At 39.8% G+C, this 18,854-nt stretch overlaps 1 protein-coding gene across 1 annotated transcript; it reads left to right on the top strand.

Annotated features, from left to right (window-relative positions):
• The first annotated feature begins 720 nt into the window (after positions 1-720).
• FHL5 (four and a half LIM domains 5) lies at positions 721-10,316 on the top strand. Its single transcript, XM_054279836.1, has 5 exons — positions 721-891; positions 3,141-3,315; positions 5,573-5,742; positions 7,851-8,037; positions 9,211-10,316. Exons 1-5 carry the CDS (start codon positions 733-735, stop codon positions 9,360-9,362), a joined length of 843 nt encoding a protein of 280 aa, XP_054135811.1. The 5' UTR covers positions 721-732; the 3' UTR covers positions 9,363-10,316.
• The last annotated feature ends 8,538 nt before the right edge of the window (positions 10,317-18,854 follow it).

The following is an 18,854-nucleotide window of genomic DNA, read 5'->3' on the forward strand; positions in this document are numbered from 1 at the left end:
TTTCCAATAACAACAAGGAAAGCTTTCTTTGAGTTCTGATTTTGCTTGACTTATTATTTAGTCTATTTTTCTTTATATTTCACTCTATTGCTCTCCAGGGGAATTTGTGTGACCTTACAATGCCACCAAATATTAGCAGCACAGTTGGGATAATGCAAAAAACAGCCATATATCGTGGAGTCCCTTGTCTTTCTTCCATTGGGTCAGGTAGATGTGGGGGTATTTAGAAAAGAAAGGAACAAGCAGAAGGACAGGAGTATCAAGAGAAAGTCAGGAACACACTACAAAGTGCCTGCCTCTTCTCTTTGGCCTTTTAACTCCTCAGTTGGTTTCATTTCTGAATTATTGCTTTTATCTTCAATACCCAATTTCTGGATGAGCCATATCTCAGAATCCAGTACATAATGCTCATAATGCCAGTAGTTTTACATAGAGAATGTGAAGCTGGCTTCATTTTCAGGTGTCTGACCTGAAACAGTGTTAGAATAAGCTGAAGCAGCCCTCTTGCTCCCCATCATGTAGGTGATACAATTCACAGTATGTGTTGTTAAATGCTACCATTTTACTGTTGAACAAGCCAGCATTAAGAAATCCAGGGCACTGCAAATGACCAGGAAATGCCTGTCCAACTTCCACAGGTAATGCAGCATTACTTAGTATTTGAGCAAGCATCATGCACTGAATTGCCCAATTTTCCCATCTTTTGCAGAGCACGTGGAGGGCCCCAGCAGGATGACCAGCAGCCACACAGACTGCCATTTCTGCCTGCAGTCTCTGCGTGGCAGGAAATACGCACTGAGGGATGAGAACGCTTACTGCGTCCCGTGTTACGACAGCCTGTACGCCAACCCCTGCCAAGAGTGCAAGCTGCCCATTGAGTGCAGCTCCAAGGTACAGATTTGGCTTGCTCTTTTTGTTCCTTGTTAAATTATACACAAATCCAATTTCTTTAGTGGTAGATGTGATATCCACCCCTTTGCACATCCCTGTATCACTGAAGAGACCTAAGCATAGCTGTTGTACATCCCCACACAGCAGAGTGAAACAGCGCTGTTTTCCCTGAATAGGAAAGCTCTGGGGTCAAAGATGAGGAAATCTGCACGTGCATGTACCCCAAGCATACAGCAAGGCTGTGTGGACCCCAGCTGGGCTCCATCCTTCACCTCCAGCCACCCACTGGCTGCAGAGGCTGCACAGTGCTGGGGGGGTGATAGGGTGGGTGGTGTAATTCAGTGTATCAGGTTGATTGACACCTTGGAATTTCTGAGACGTGCTCATTGAAAAAATATTTTGAGCATTGAATAAATTGCTTTTACTGTAGGTGTTGACAAGCAGATACCAAGCTGAGAAGACAACATGTTTATAGTTTGCATATTCTCTCTCTCTTTTGGAAATGAAGGTTTTTTTATTTCTGCTTAATTCCATGCTTACCTTGCTTATCTCACAGATGGTGTATCAGTGGTAGTGTTTCTGACCTTGTCTTTCCTTTCACCTCTCCAATTTTTACAATATTAATTAATAATTCAATTTCCTCTGTGGTGTTTGACAGGGTTTCTAGTACCCCATACTTCAGTTTAGGGGACGTATACTTGACATTGAATTTTAAGGTCAAATGAAACATATCAAAAAGCTTTTGTTTTGCCAAGTCCAGTGTGTACTGGCCACCTTCTCCCCATGCTCTCTTTGCCTATGTTCCTTAGAAATAAAAGGACACAAAGATATTAAAATAAACCTCTTGGAAGGCTTTCCCAGCCCAATCACATCAAGGTACATAGTCTGCATACAGGAATCATCCAAGGGAAATGCTGATTTGGATGAAGACACTCCTCAAAGTCTCATCAGCATTTCACCCACAGTGTGGGTGAACATGTAGCACCCGTCAGATTCAACAGGAGAGCGCATACATTGAGTTCACTTAATTTCACCTTTAAAATCAAAAATTAAATTGGTGATAGGATTACTATTGTTGAAGATCATAAACAAAAAGCCATGTCTTTGGACTGAGTGGAAGGAAAAAATAGAAGAAAAAAGCAGCCAAAGGAGTGCACCTGGCCAGAGACATCTAGAAAAGTGGCACACAGAGATCTACAGCTGATTGTCTCACCTCTGCCAAGGGGACAGAGCTTGGTTTCTTCCTCTCCTCCTCACCCAGTCCTTGCCTGGGGCTGCTCTGGGCTGACAGCCTGGTTCCTGCAAGGTTCAGAGTGCTAACCAAAGCAAATGAAAATGCTAAGTGCTCAGCACCTCCTGAAACCAAGCATGGCATTTCTTTTATTTTTAGCTCTTTAAAAGGCAGGGGCATGATCAAGGAGAACAACGAGATTGGATTTGTGCCCTTTTGTGTTTCTTACTTATAAAAGAGCCCTGGAAGGGTTTATTTTTTAAGCTGGGAAGGTTTTTGGAGGTGCATTTTTCCCTTGCTTTTCTAACTGTGGGAAAATTAAATCTGCTGTTTGGTCTTTTTTTTGAATTCTTAGTCAGGATCTCATACATATATATCGTTAAGCTCTTTCATATACATATACATATACATTATTAGCTCTTTCATCCCTTAAGCCCACTGACTCTTAAACTTTTTTCTGTCAAGCTTTCAGGAGGATTTATATCAGATGTAAACAAAAGCAATGATTTTTTTTAATATTACTAATAGTCATTTTGTTCTCAATGAGATTTTAATTGCTTGTTTTCTGACAACTATTAGAATTATGTCATGTCAGCTGGAAGAAGAAATAGTAACATTGAAAATACATAAGGTTCACCTCAAATTCTATAGAATATGGGCTTCCTCTTCAACGGTCTGTGCACATTAAAAATGTTGATCACTTGTTTCCCCTTGAAAGACACCTGTAATATATAACATGATTCTTCCAATAAAAACATACCTCTGTGTTACATAAGGAAGGACATTCTGCCAAAGCAGCTCCCAATGGCCTCTGAAAGAGATCTACACAACAGTCACAATGTCACAACAGTCACAATGTCCCAACAGTGACATTGAGCACCTGCACTTTCCTGAGCACACTTCTGTTGGATCCTCCACTGCAATGCTTTTCCTTTTTTTGTTTTAGTTCTGGAAAGAACTGAAGGGTAGAAGCACTGTAAATAAATGTTTTCACTAACATGAAGTCACTTTCTCCAAGGATCTGGCCTACAAAGGCCGCCACTGGCATGAGGGGTGCTTCAGGTGTGCCAAGTGCTGTCGCTCACTCGTGGAGAAACCATTTGCTGCCAAGGACGAGGTCTTGCTGTGTACTGAGTGCTACTCTGATGAGTATTCATCCAAGTGTTTTCACTGCCAGAAGACCATTATGCCTGGTAAGATAACAGGAGCCCTTTACTGAGAAATGGAACCCCATTTTTAATGATACCCTCCTCCTGGAATAACCAAGCTACAAGGTCCTTGACTTTCAGAACAGCTTGGAGGTGACTGCTCTTTCTTTGTGTGTGGCATTCTCCCATCAGTGGGGAGAAGGCAGGCAGACACTTCTGATTTACCACTGACAGGTCTTATGAATCCTTATAAAAATATTAAGAGTTCAATGCAGGGCGAAATGTGTTCATGTGATGTCCTTGATTCTGTTGCAGTTCTTAGGAAGCATATCCCACTGTCAGCATAGGAAGACAGACTGAGGTATTGTGAGCAGAAGTGCCACATTAGACAAGTCATCTGCATGTTTTCCACATTGAACAGACCCTGTGCTTGTGTTCTTTATACTAGTGCTTTCACTCAGAAATATGTTTTATTTAAATTGTCAAAACATGACAATTTGCTTTCAAATCATTAGCAGCATTTTTACTAAAATGAATACAAGTCCATTTTACAATATTGTCCATGTTTACAATAGGCCTACTTCCTGCCATTAGCACTCTTGAAAATTCTGCACTTTCCACTAAGCTGCTTCTCAGCTTTTGATTGTGTCTGTTCAGGACCCACTCTAGACTTTTCATTTCTACCGCATCAGTAAAGCTCTTACAGCAGAGTATGATCCAAAAGCTGCCTCTTCACAGGCATCTGAGAGAAGCCACAGCACCATTTGTTGCAAAAGGAAGCTGCTTGCTTAGGAAAGTGGGTTGGTCCCTAACTTTTGGAACAGAGAACGTCAGTAAATTTGGCAGTGACGTTGGAATTTTATTTTTCAGTATATCTTAATGCCTAACAGTAAGATCCAGGCTCTGCAAAATTATAGTCTTACTATTGGTACTAGATTACTCAGGTTGTATTCAACCTGTAACACTAATTTGTATTTTTACAGCTTGTTTCCTTTTTATTACAAGTAAAAATCTGCATTAATGGAAAAAAATATTGTAAAAATACAGTTATGTTCATTTAACGGATTATAAACTGCCTAAATTGTACATAGTTTACAAAAATATTGTCAAATAGGCACACCTCACTAGATTTAGTAAAAAATGCCAGAATACACTCAGGTTTGCATCATTAACTTCTGGTATAAATCCATGCTGCTTGTTTTGTCACAGAGTGTAAATCCTTGCAGCAAGTGCCCAAAGGTGTGAGAAACACTGCAACAGAGGCATGGGAATGCCAGCCAGTCTCTATATCATTGACTTCCTTCTCATCAGCTTGCTAGCTCTGTATTGAAAAGACCTAGTGGTGAAAGACAGTGAAATTGGCCTTCTGATCACTGGGATGAAGCTGCAAACCTCTTGTGTCTAAATACAACCAGTAGTTTCTCCACTGGCCCCACATTTAGGGAAACAGGCACAGTGAGATTAATCAGATATAGCAGCAATCCTCTTCCTCATGTGGAAAGGATGGAAAAGCACCTTGCACCTCTCTGTGCAGTCTTATCTACCTACAGATAGGAAGCTGAGGGTGGAGATCCACTGGAAAAGCTGCTCCCAGATATATGTGCATATCTTACACTTATGTTTCTATATCAAGATTGGACACCTGTACACAGAGATAAAAGCTCTGAGACTCCTCTGACAAACATTTAACTGAGCAACTTTCTGTCCTTGTGCTGTATCAAAAGCATGTAGTTAAATATAATGAAAAGAATTGATGGTCTAGGACAGAAAGGGTGTGCTATAGGAGAAGGCAGTGTAATGTGCTGTATCACAGAAAAAATATTTACTTTTAGAAAGTTGTCAATTTAAACTGATTAAGATAAATAATGCATTTATAAGTGAAGGAGCCTTAGTTTAAAAAAGATAGAAGACAGGACAATAATAAATGTACTAAACATCCAACAAATTATTTTTAATTTATAAAATTGCTGTATACATTAATATTATCACTGAGTTGGCTGGTTTGAGAGAAACTGATCAATTCAAACATAATCACAAAAAAGCCCCAAAAGATTCATATAAGAACAGACTCTAAAAATCACAGCTTAGGCAATTCAGCACATCTTTTGCCAGATGAATATATGGCACTGAATGTGTTCTTGAAATTTCAAGTGCATTCTTACAAGCTCTATTAAATTGAAGATGTTTTCTTGGGTTATCTGATGCTGAGCTAGAAAGTTCAAACCCAAGAGCATTCCCAACATTCAAAACCTATATTACAAGGCTGTATCTGAGAGGATTGTCCATTTTGGTTTTTTTTCAGGTTCACGTAAAATGGAATTTAAGGGAAGCTCCTGGCATGAATCCTGTTTTGTTTGCCAGTATTGTCAGCAACCATTGGGAACAAAACCATTAATCACCAAAGACAATGAGAATTACTGTGTGCCCTGTTTTGAGAAGCAATTTGCTCACCATTGCTATGCTTGCAAAAAGGTAATTAAACACACAATGCAAATAATGCCCTAGTGAGCCAATATTGCTCATGGGAGAAAGGGCTGGATCATGTGAAATGTGTGGTGAACTAAGAGGAAGATCAGGATCTTCCCAATGACACTGGACACTGAAAGGCGACTGTGACACTGTCTGCTGTCCACTCTTGTTAATCTAAGACTGATTATATCTGAAATAATCTTATTTGCAAACAAATGCTTTGGACTTCTTTAGTTATTGATTGTGATTTTTAGCAAAGGTTAAATGGAAAGTTATGCAAAACCCTTCTTTCCTGATTTTGCCTTTGTAAACATGTCTCTCTTTCCATCGTTTTTCAGATGTATTCATATGCATAATTAGCCACCTGAACTGAGAAAATCATCCACAATCTTGGCTATTTTTTCTTGAAATGTATCAGGCAATTAGCAGATCAAGTAACATTCAATTGTGATAACACCAGTCAGGAGTCCCACTGATGCAACATGTGATGATACCCTTGTGGGTACCAGAAAGCTTGATTTGATTTCTTTTTTCCCCCAAGCACTGATAAATCAATTCTTCCCTCCCTTGATTTCTCATGTTTTAAGATTGTCTCTTGTTGATGAAAATACTCAAAGCATCACACTATTCTAGTGTGATACTTTCCTCTAGGGAAATGTTTTAAGCTGTTTTTTAGGGCAGAATGTTACTTATTCTTTAGTACCTGCATCACTCTGGAAGCTTTTTTTTTTTTTCCACTTCATCAAATAACTTATAATTTCCTGTAGTTATGTAATTATTACCTGTAAATCTCTACCTCTAACAAAAGCTTTTAATTTCAGGGAAACATGCTGCCTACTTTTTTCTTCAGTAGCTCAACTTTAGAAAGTACTTTTATATATTCCCAAGTCTCTACATCTAGCCTTTAACTTCCATTAAATGAACACATGGCAATTATAGTAATTATGCTCAATGTTTATTACAGGCATTGATATTAGCACCACCTACATGAAATAATCAGGATTTGCGTCTTAAAAATTCCAGGAATGCAAATAGTCCCCCTACATAATAGCTAAAACCATTTTATTTCTTAAAATTGCATCAATTCCCATACATGAGAATTGAGCCCAAATATATTAAATTGCCAAACTGAATCTTGAATTTTTGTCAGCAGTTTTTAGATCTTAATGGAAAAGCAAATGTAACCACAAAATAGCCCAAAACTGGAATGTGAAAGGCATTGGAAACTATTTAAATCTCTTTATTGCTTGACATGACCGCATATTATTATTGATTTTCCTCAAGCTGTATTCCCCAGGGAAATTTGATGTAACCACTATTTTTTATCTAAGTTTCTTCAACTTTTTCTCCTCTTGTTCCAACAATATTCATTCATTCATTCACTCATTCATTAATTCCCTGTCATGCATGTGACTTGATAGTAGAAGCACTATCTTACAGCTCATCTTTATAGAAATTTCTCTGCACAGTCTCTCACAAATTCTGTGAAACCAGCTCCTTGCCACACATATGGGAGCCACAGAACAATTGGAAATTTCCCTCTTCAGAAATAACCAGTGCAGAGCTGTGAGTGTATTGCTGGCAAAAAGTTGATGACACTGATAAACACTGATGACACTGATTTTTTTTCTTCTGCTGACTGTGTAGCTCACCTTTCTGTTTTACTTCTGTTTCTTTACTGTCTTCCTATTTAAAATATTGTTGCGCTTGAGAGACAGCAAAATACTGGTTGGAGATTAACTATTATCTCAGCATCAGTTCTCTCACCCACCGCCTATCACTGAGAATTTCTCTTCTGAGAGCATGCCTGATTCTAAACACTTAGCTACAGTGTAATAGAAAAATTTCATTTAAAGATAACACACTTATTACAAATTATGAGGTTGTATTGTGATAGAAAATTGAAAATAACAAACCAGTAGCGTATGGAATTCAACTGCAGATTAGTTAAATGGATAATCCAGATGTAAAAAAGTTGATGTGACCACACTTTCTTCTCTTGTGCATGTTGGAAGACAGAAAACAAGTGGAAGTACCCATGAAGGACTGGACAATCCTTCATGATTCACACCTTTGTTTCTTTGCTCTGCCCCTGTTTGTCAATGCATTAGGTTATAACTTCTGGAGGAGTGGCCTACCATGACCAGCCTTGGCATAAAGAATGCTTTGTGTGTGCTGTGTGTAACACTCAGCTGTCTGGACAAAGATTCATTTCCAAAGATGAGTACCCATACTGTGTAGACTGTTTCAGCAAATTTCATGCCAAGAAGTGTGCTGCTTGCAAGAAACCTATTGCAGGTGAGTCTCGTCTTCTAGAGGGGACCAGACACAAATGAATCATCTGTCTCCTCTCAAAGAAGACTTTCACTTTAGGAAAAAAAACATTAAAATTATTCCCATCATAATGAGCACTGAAGGAGTTAACTATCAGAGAGACTCTCTCTGTGTCTTGCTAGGACATACTGATCACACATGTTCTCTAACAGATGAGGAATGGTTTTATGTGCCCAAAGGCATTGTTTGATGTAGTGTTTTCTGTAGAAAATTCCTCCTTAAGAATATTTTAAAAGGTGCTTTTTTTGCTCTTCCCAGTTCAGTACACACAAGCCCCTGTGATTTCTTCAGTTTTGTTTTTAAATGCTAATGTGATCAAACTGAACACAGATTAACTGCCTGCTGGTAAGGCACACCTGTCAAATTAGAAAGCTTGCCAAATGCAGCAGAGCTCTGTCTCATGAATCCTTGTATACTTATATATGATTTACATTTAGACATGTGTGTCACTGGCCTATGATAGCTGGAGTTTTCTGAGAGCATTTGCTGGTGTTCTGCACTTTAATCCTATTATGTGTGGAGTCAGCTGTTGAAAAGTAATTCCTGATTCTTACAGGTGCATGCTGCACATGTCATTGGACAAAGAAATCAATGAATACCCAATCCCATGTGCATGACTTAAAAAATACACAAACTACAAAACAACAGCAACAAAAAAGCATCAAAACTGTTAAAATTCCCCCAGTCTTCGAGATTTTATTTCAGATAATTCTGCAAGGACTCCCATTATCTGGAAATTTCCAAAAGAATCCATCTGAAAGAAACTTAATTATTAAATTTCATTCAGAGTTGTACAGAAACCATACAAATATGGCAAATAATTTCCATGAGAGTTTGTTGGGAAGATCAGCAAACCTGAATGGACATTCTGATAAACCCACTGTGTTCAGATCTCGTAATGGGATATGCAAGCAAGTGACTTGTGGCTTTGCTTGAAATATTTCCCACTGTTTAAATTTTAAAGATATTTTTCATTTCAGCCAATAAGTATATTTCACACTATGGATTTTTGTTCATTTTTCTGTTCACTGTATGAATGACAACCTGATCACACATCAGAAAGTCATCTGTTGCATTACTGAACCAGAAATACTGGATTCAGATCTTTTTTTTTTTTTTTTTCATACTCTCTTTCAGCTCTTGGAGGTGCCAAATACATCTCATTTGAGGAGCGCCAGTGGCACGGGGAATGCTTTAGCTGCACAAAATGCTCTGTTTCCCTGGTGGGCCAGGAATTCCTCACTCAGCAGGATGACATCCTTTGCCACAAATGTGGCTCTGCTTCATAGTTCTGTGGAAAGATGTACAGCTGCAGTATTCTCACTCTGTAGCAAGGTAGTTCATTGGTCTGCTGTAAGGAAACCAGATAAAAGGTAGTAGAGTTATTTCATCATTCAAGTAACTTTCCAACAGCAGTTTAACATATTCATAATTCTCAATTTCTTATAAACAAAAATTAAACAACTGCCCCATACTGGCTAATAAAACAATGCAGAAAAAGATTTGTATATATTTTAAGCCTAACTCCAGTATGTTTTCCTTGTAACACACTGCACTCTGCTGTTAGAAGCCTAAAAATTTATCTTTTATCACCTCTGAATCAAAAAGGATTGTGAAATGTCTGTTTGGCATATGAATAATGATGAGGCATTAGCACTGACTCACAGATGCAGATCTTCCTACAGAAAGCTGGGAACAAGCATTTTTCTCTTGGATCATAACATTGAAGAGAACACCTTGTAAATATTATATTCTTCCATACTTTGGGCAAAAAAGATGCTGACAAAGCAGGCAAAAATTGTGAGTAGGAGATGCTTTCACATTGAGGAATGCAGTCAGAAAGGCCCATTCCATGGGCCAATTCAATACAAAAAAGGTCACTTTCCTTCCCTTACTGGGATTGCTACCCAAAGAACTCACTCAAAACACTAAAGCACAGGCCCTTTCCCAAAACTGGGTAACTGTACTTAAATCTTTAGGCATAGCTGCTCTAAAACATAAATAAACCCATATTTTCAGCTACTGTGAGAGGTAAGGAATGCCCAAGATTGAATAGTGCTGATGTACATTTTCCCATAACGAATATGCCTTAAGACTTTGTTTCCTCTATTTTTGCTATACCTTCAATACAGGCCTAAAATATACTTTTTTATTAGTTGACTGAAGAGCCAACTCATAGTGGTCTATTTAACCTCGTACCTTCCTTCATTCAAAACTGCTTTGCCAGCAATTGAAGCCCTGTTAAGGACCTTACCTGCTTGGTCCTTGATTCACAGTTCATTCCTCTGCTTGTAAATTCCTGCATGTGGACAGCAGGCTATCCACTCTCCAGAACCAATTCCTGATTCATTTCGCCATTAGCCACATGTGCTTTTTAGCAGTATGTCAAGAATTAGTAATTGTCATTGTAAGCCAGGCAGCTTTTGCTTGCAGTACAGGGCCTCAGTTTCCAAGTAGCCAGCCTTTATATCCGCTTGCTGAGCTCTAGCACTCAAATGTCTACTGTTAGAGGTCATCCAGAACTGAGTTACAAACATCTATCTGCCCCCTTCTTCCACAGTGAGTGTTGCAGTGGCCTGGTTCCTGTACTGGGCCATTGTGGATGGAGCAGTGATGTTGGAATGGCAGGTTCTGCCCTGTCCAGCAGAGTCTGAGTCTTCATCTCAGGTGTCCTTATGTCATTCTTCTTCAGACTCGGACCTGGAGTGCATAGAGTTATTTGGATGACTTGAGTGACCTTTATTCATATTGAAGACAGCCATTATTTTAGGTAGAAAAGTGGGAAAAAAGGAAGAATATGTGTGCATGGCTAAGCCAGAGCCAAAGTGCAGTGGCACAAAATCAATATGGATAATGACTGACCAATGACTACACAGCAGTGTGTTGTCAGTCGATAAAATATTGATCTTTTGCTGTATGTGGTGTTAATTTTTGGTTTTAATTTTCTTCTTTCATGGCAGCTTTTATTGCAGTCTAGAGTTTGATTAGTTTATGTTTTTTCATTTTATCCCCGCAGCTTCCTTTTCTATTTACACATCTCCCGTGGCTGACACAGGTTCTTGGTAAGGCTTAGATTCCCATAAATAGAATATGCTTCATTGCCTTATATACATAAATATATATATACACACACAAAACATAATGGTTCACAGTTATGTATGATGTTCTAAAAATTTGCACTGAGATATCAGAGATAAGTAAATGTTAATGGTCTTAAATTTTTAAATTAAAATGATGAATCACAATATTCAGGCTTGTCTGTGGGGTACCTTTTGTTTGTGTGAAATTACATTCAGCACATCTCAAGAATGTAGTTTGGGCCCTTTATTCAGTCTCCTCTGAAGAATCATGCATCTTAATTACAAATTGATGCAGGAATTACCAGGCAGCCTCCTAAGACATGAGAGAGTCACAGGTCAGACACACTGATCATGATAATCCTAGTCTTCCAGCCTTAACATTTAGGAAAATTAAATTCTTCTCTGACTCATCAACTAATTATATTTTTAGAAATGCCAACTGAATTATTTATTTCTTCTGCAGTAAATACAGTACAGCCAAACCTGACACTGACAATTTTCACTTCAGAAAAATAGTAAGAAATAAATGTGATTGCTATAAATAGTCAGAATAGAAGTTATATCAGATACAAATTGTAATTTTCCTAGTGTCTGTCACCAGCCACCAATGCCTGAATATAAGTACAGTGATACTCTGGTGGTGGGCTGACCCTGGCTGGACACCAGGTGCCCACAAAAGCCCCTCTATCACTCCCCTCCCTCTGCAGTTGGACAGGGGAGAAGAAACATTCCTCAAGGTTTGTGAGGGTAGACAAGGAGAAGAGATAAATCTCTCAGCAATTACTGTGACAGCAGAAGAGTCTTGACTTGGGGAAAAGAAATTTATTACAAATCAAATCAGAGTGAATGATGAGAAACAAAACATTTTAAAACCATCTTTTCCCCAACTCTCCTTTCTTTTTGGGCTTAACTTCACTCTCGAATTCTCTACCTGCTTCCCCTCCAGTGATGCAGGGAGAAAGGAAATGGGGGCTGTGGTCAGCTCATCACACATTGTGTCTGTTGCTCCTTCCTCCTCAGCAGGAGAGCTCCTCACACTCTTTCCCTGCTGCAGCATTGGAGGGAATGCCATGGGAGACAGTCCTCCATGAACTGCTCCAATTGGAGTGTCCCCCGCAGGCTGGAGTTCCTCAAACCCTGCTCCTGTGTGGAATCCTTCATATGGAGTGCATCCCTTCAGGAAGAGGCTGCTCCAGTGAGTCTCCCATGTCCTGCCAGCAAGCCTGCTCCAGTGTGGGCTCCCCTCTGCACAGGCCCTGCCAGGAGCCTGCTCCAGCACAGGCTCCCACAGGGTCACAGACTCCTTTGGGCACCATGTCTTTGGCATGGGATTGATTCTGCAGGGGCAGAAGGCAAATACCAGCTCCACCAGGGACCTCCATGTGTTGCAGGGGAATCTGCTCTGGCACCTGGAGCACCTCCTCCCCCTCCATCTTCACTGACCTTGGTGTCTGCAGAGCTGTTTCACTCTCGTGTTCTCACTCTTCTCTTTGGCTGCTGTTTCCACAGCCATTCTCCTTCCTCCCCTTTCCCACCCTTCTCCAATCTGTTATCCCAGAGGCTCTGCCACCATCCCTGATGGGGTCAGCAGTGGGTCCAACCTGCAGCCAGCTGGCACTGGCTCTGTCAGACACAGGGGAAGCCTCTGGCAGCTTCTCACACAAGGCTCTCCTGGAGCTCCTTGCTACCAAAACCTGGTCACACAAGCCCAAGGGAACTTGGCACAGTTTGGGTCTTTTATACTTTTTGTGGATGAAACAGACTTGAGAAGGTGTAGAGAAGGGCAGCAGGAGGAAGAGAGTGTCTCTGAGGAGCACTGCAGATCACGAAGGGAATAGGTGGCTACTCTAAGTGAAGAGACTACATTTGGTTCCAGAACAATGACAATTAAACTCCTCAGCACTGGAAAGTAGAAATTAGAAGGTGATGTCTGCTGCTTTCCAGAACAAAGAGGGAAACAGCCATGTGGGCAGTTTTAAAGTGATGCCTGATCAGTGCACGTTCTGCACAATCAGTGCAGAACATGATTGTCTGGTATAGAAAAACAATGAAAAAAAAATCAACCTGATTATCAGCTTCAGTCTGTGTTGCTAACATTGGATTTACTGTCCTGGATTTACCAGGACACAGACTCCAGCACAATTCAATTTTCTTTAATAAACTTTGGAGTATGGAAAATTTGAGAGATTTATTTTAAAGTAAATTTTTAAATGTCATACATCTTTCTTTAACATTGTACTGTTTAATTTTAAAATATGTCTAGTTCTTCCCTGTGTATGTAGCAGTACAGCTCTAAGATAATCACATTGCTTTTGTTACAATCAAGCTAAATTACCCTCAGGTGATGTCTATAATGCCCTGGTTACATCTCTGCTGTGCTCATAGTTATCCCAGGGGACCAGAACAGAGGCTGCCCTTTGGGATTAACTAAGAGGGAATAGGTGCCCTATTACCTCCCTCAATATTTCAGGCTAAATTTTAAGTTCCTCAACAATTGCCTGGTTGTCAGAGAACACCCCAAGACAAATGTGCTTAAAATACAGACAAGCCCTGAAGCATTGTTATCTAGTGACCCTTTTTTATCCATATTTCTGAATGTCACATTTTTTACTCTGAGGCAAGGTCATATTATGAGAGCAAGGCATCAGCATTTTCCTGGAAAATTACTTTTAAAATCCAGGCAAGTTTTTGGTAATTGTTGTTGCAGGCAACACAGAGCTGTAGTAATGTTGGAACCCAGGACCACTTCTGCATTTTCCAAACCAAGGCATGCACTCCAGAGTCATGGCTTATGTCTGTGATGAAACCCAGATGTTTTTCATTCTCTAACCTTGTGCCCTAACTCTCCAGAGAGAAAATCTGTGGGCCTAGACTGGGGAAGAGCTAAGACACAGCCTGGCCATGTCAGTGAAGTGCATGTCACACCTCATCACCCAGTTTTTCTGCAGTATCTCAGCACATGCAAGTTCAGCTGGCTCTTGTACTCTGCCAGTGGACAGGCACCAGGTTTTCTTCATGCTGACCATGGCTCAGGGCTACCAGAGGAGCTTTATCAAGGGGATGGTGAGGTTTTGCAAGGAATTCTAAACTTGTGCTTTCAAACACTTCCTGGGCCAGGCCTGTCACAAGAAAGGCTGATGGGGGTGTCTGTGGGTGCGTACATGTTCAACCCCAATGAATTCACCAGCAATTTCAGCACCTGCTCCAAGATTTTATGAATCTCATTAGGTTCATAGAATGGGTGTAAAGCACTGTGTTATATTTTAGAAAGTAAAAACAGTGATTTTTATACAATGACAAATAGCAGTAGGTATAGGAAAGTAATGTCAAATGACTGCCTAAGTGGAAACTGAGAGATCATTTCTGCAAACAAAAAAGTTGTCTGGAATCCAAATGTATGGCCAGAACAAACTTGTTTATCAATCAAACAGGAAAGCTGCAACAAATCCTCTACATTCTTATTAATAATATCTCAAAGAAAACATGTGCATGTGCAACCATGCTTGTTCACCCTGGAACTGCCAAAGCTTGAATGGACTGAGTCATGGGAAACTTGGCAATTTAAACCAAAGTGCAAAATACTTAGCATGGCCATAGACTGCTATAACCACAAAGTTTCAGTTCATCGTATTCTAAAGTACCATTGTCTTGAACAGAAGCACCAGGTACAAGTAGTTCAATACAAGAGATGAAAGTACCAGGTATGAGTTGTTCAATACAAGAGATAAGTGCTTTGGAGGACAGGCATGTTTGCACTCAGGGACACTGGTATGTTATCCAAATGGCAATACACAGCTGCAGTGGAGGATCTAGAGATACCAGCTTTGGCCTGGATCCTTAGGCTTCTCTTGGTCTGTTTGCAAGAATATTTCTCCAATAGCATCCACCTAAACACTTCTGTAGGCTTTCATCTGTATTTTTTACCCAAATCCTTACTGGAGCTTCTTGAAGATGAGGCCAGACATAAGCACAGTCACACAGACCTGCACAATGCCCATAAGAACCTAGATTTTCTCAGTGTAAACCAATTCCATGTCAGAAGAACCATTGCACAACACTATATCCAAGCTAATAAACCTTCTCTCTGTGTTGAATATAATTCAATATCTGATTTTATTAACTTGAGCCTCTGCTGTATCTCTTTTACTGTCCTCTCCAGTAAGATATTCAAGACTGTAGGCACTCACCTAATTCACTGCAGATTTTTCATAGCACCAACTGAATTCTGAATCATTGAATACAAGAAGCTGCACTACCACCACATCCCTGAAAAACAGGAGCCATGAATCCCTTTCATGCATCATATGTGTGAGACTTTGAGAACAAATCACATTAAAACAAACAAAAGACAACCCCACTCACCTCTTTTCTGTAGCCTGGGCACAGATACAAAGGCACAAAACCAGTTAGATGAGATTGCTTATAGAACAAGCAAAGGAGCACGGCCTCAGATGTTTCGAGAACTGTCAGGCAGATTACCCAGCAAAATCAGGAAACCACTGAGCAAGATTTTTGGAGTTGAGATGTTTCACTCCAGTTCTCAGTGCTCTCTCAAGTCACTTCTTAGCTCACACCCAGCACCTCATGTCCTAACTGTCCTCAAGGGCATTCTCATCATTTCCATTTGTGACCAGGAGAGCAGACTGCTGCAAAAGGATTTCAGTCTGGCACAATGACTCAGCCTCAGGAATCTCATTGATGACTTATTCAATAGAGATAGGCCCAGCTGGAAGTAACAAAAGTCCCACCAGCCTTAGATAATTGCTCACAATTAAATGTCAATGCTCATCTTAAGAGTACATTCATAGCAAAGACATACTTCAGGTAGGTATATCCCAATTGTTCCTGGATGAAAGTCCTCATTTAACATCTTTGTTTTCACCTCAGATTTTGGAATAGGTCTTGCTAGACCTAGTATCAAATAAATAAATAAAATGTCTTCCATCCAAGCCCAACTTGCCTGGATTAAAAAAAATAAAACTACAGTGTAAAGTAATGCAAACAGTTTATCCAGTTCTGCTGAGTTGCATTTTTTGTTGTTGTTTCCCAAAGGAAAAAAAATGACTACTTATTTCTTGAGAACAAGATTTTTATTTATAAAAAAAGCAAATCAAGCTCTTAGTCAAACATTTTCATTGGAAGGACAGCCATCTGAGTAGAAATTTATGGCTATGAATGCAGATGACCGTAAAAGGCTACTACCATGAAGAATTTCTCACAATAGCCATCTTATTCCCTGTTAGCTTGATTCTTTTTTAAATGCTACAGAATTCTTATTGTGATCTTAACTCTCAACTCACTGGAAAATAAATCCCCCTGGCTGACTGGGGGGCAATGTCTGTGATTGGTTACCAAGGTCTTTGATTCAGGGTATGTCTCCACTTGCCCATAAAACACTGTCAATGTTAAACACTTTGTGCTGAGCCCTGTGCCAGACTTTCTCAGGCCAGATCCTGCTTTCTTCTTCATGTTTTTGCTTTTCATCCTCAGAAGATTTCAGTCAAATTCATCTTACCTTTCACAGAACAAAACACAAGAAAAATGCAATGTTTTCCTGATACTAAAGAAGCCTGAACCTTTTCTTTGAGTTCAGGTGCTTCACTTGATTTTGGCTCAGGAACTTAATTGAAAACATAAAAGAAAAATTTCTTTCATGGAGGTGTCTCCTGCCAAAAAATCCAGTCGTCCCAGTTGTATCTCTTCTGCATGAAGGAACTGCATTTGCCCATTTTCCAGGGCAAATATGGGGTCCAGTTACTATGTGCTTGGTGACAGTCACTTTGTAAGCATTTGAGGATGGGCACATGTCTCAGTTCCTACCGTGAAGGAATCTAGCTAGACAATGGTGAGCAGTGATCCATTAAAGCACTGCCACAGCAGGCTGCTGGTGACCAACCTGGTGAGGTCAGCCTCTGAGCTGAGCTCCCAGCTCTGTCATTAAAAGTGTTCAGCATGGAGCCACACAGGAAGCAGTCCTGGGAGTCCCAGTGAGCATGGCCACCAGGAATGCGCAAAACTCTTCTTTGTCCAGTTTGAATTGAAGATTTGAGCTTCCTTAAGAAACTGTCCTGAGCAGTGGTTATTTGTGCTTTCTGGAATCAAGACAAGCACCACAATTCTTGCTGAAGAAAATTTCCTATTCCATAGATGAACTAAACATTGTACCATACACAGTGTGAGAAGACCTCTACCATACATAATCATGTTGCTCAGCTGGGAGATCTGGAATATTCAATTCCAGCTGCAGCAGACGACAATTCTCTATGTGACTGTATCTACCAGCCCCAAGAATCAGACATGGATTAGTTGGGATGCAATTTTCCAGAGGAAAGGCTGCTTCTGCAGACATTCATACACTAGGGTGGTGGCATTTTTAGCTTCTCTCCTCTCAAGGCCACACTATGGACATCACAGTATGGATTTAGCTGAGATAACCTCTCCAAAAAGAACATAGAAGATGTTTCAGCATAGTGGCACACAGCCATGGCTATCCAGTACTATTTGCTGCAATACTCTGAGCAATTTACTTTATTTTCTCAGAACAGTAAACAAGGGAAGCAAGAAATGTAGCTCATTCATAGATACTATCAATAACACCATGGTTTCCAATACCAGTCCTGATGGGAGCTGTCTCTCTCCTGAGCAGCAGGAGAGAGGAGGGTTTGCAGAGATGCTGCTGGACTCCCAGAGGCTGGGACAATGACAGGACAAGGGGTGGTGGGTCCCTTAAAGGGGAAGAAGATTGTCATGATCTGCCTGTGACAAAAGGACCTGAGAGCTCCTTTTAGACCAAGTTCCCATGTGCACTCTGGAGGTGGAGAATCGTACATTTTATCAGACAATTGGGAAACATTTCAAATATACTTACTTTCTGCTTCTCATTCTACACAACCAGATGGGAATTTTAAAATTATATAGAATGAAAACTCTCAAGAAAAACACTCAATTGGTCATTCCAGGAAGAATTGATGGGTTGAAAAGGATTATTTTACTCTGTTGAATGATTGGATAAAGGAGACTGTCTTTACTAAAGTCCCTGATGGATACTAAAGGGGATTGAACTAGTAATAGTTAGGTGAAAACTTCCCAAATACAAGGATGTGGTGTAAGCAACAAAAGAAGGGTGAATTAATGAAAAAATAAATGCAGTAATAGCTATCAGAATGAGACAGAAAATAAATAAATAGGTCTGTTGCAGCTAGCTACAGGTTCATTTATGAGAATAATGCCTTTAAGTACTGAACCAAAAGCATAGGTGCAATTCCTCTGAATATCAAATATTAAACATGCAGAACACATTCTAAGAGCGACAAGCATAGCAACAGAAAAGTGAAAGGAAGCAAATGAAATATAGGAAAATAATAATAATGCATCAATCAGTATTGACAGCAGAACTTTCTTATTTTAAAATTATGTAGCAATTTAGTCATGGAAGGATGATGTCAAATCTAAAGACTTTCCACATGAATCAGTAATCTTTAGCAAAAACCCAAACAAACCATAAAAATTAAAAAAAAAAAAAAAACAACAAGAAAAGTCTGTTGTATTGTTAGAACAGTCTCCAGCTGGGTGAAAAGTTAATAAAGTGCCATGACAATTTAAATGCATTTCTCCTTATAAATAATTTATATATTTTCAGCATACTTAGTATTTCTGCCACTTAGGCCACAAATAGCTGAGTCTGTGTAAAAGCCTGTTATT

Source organism: Melozone crissalis, unplaced genomic scaffold (assembly GCF_028551555.1).
Source record: "Melozone crissalis strain CALT ecotype California unplaced genomic scaffold, PUWL_Pcris_2 ptg000027l_1, whole genome shotgun sequence".
Classification (NCBI taxonomy): domain Eukaryota; kingdom Metazoa; phylum Chordata; class Aves; order Passeriformes; family Passerellidae; genus Melozone; species Melozone crissalis.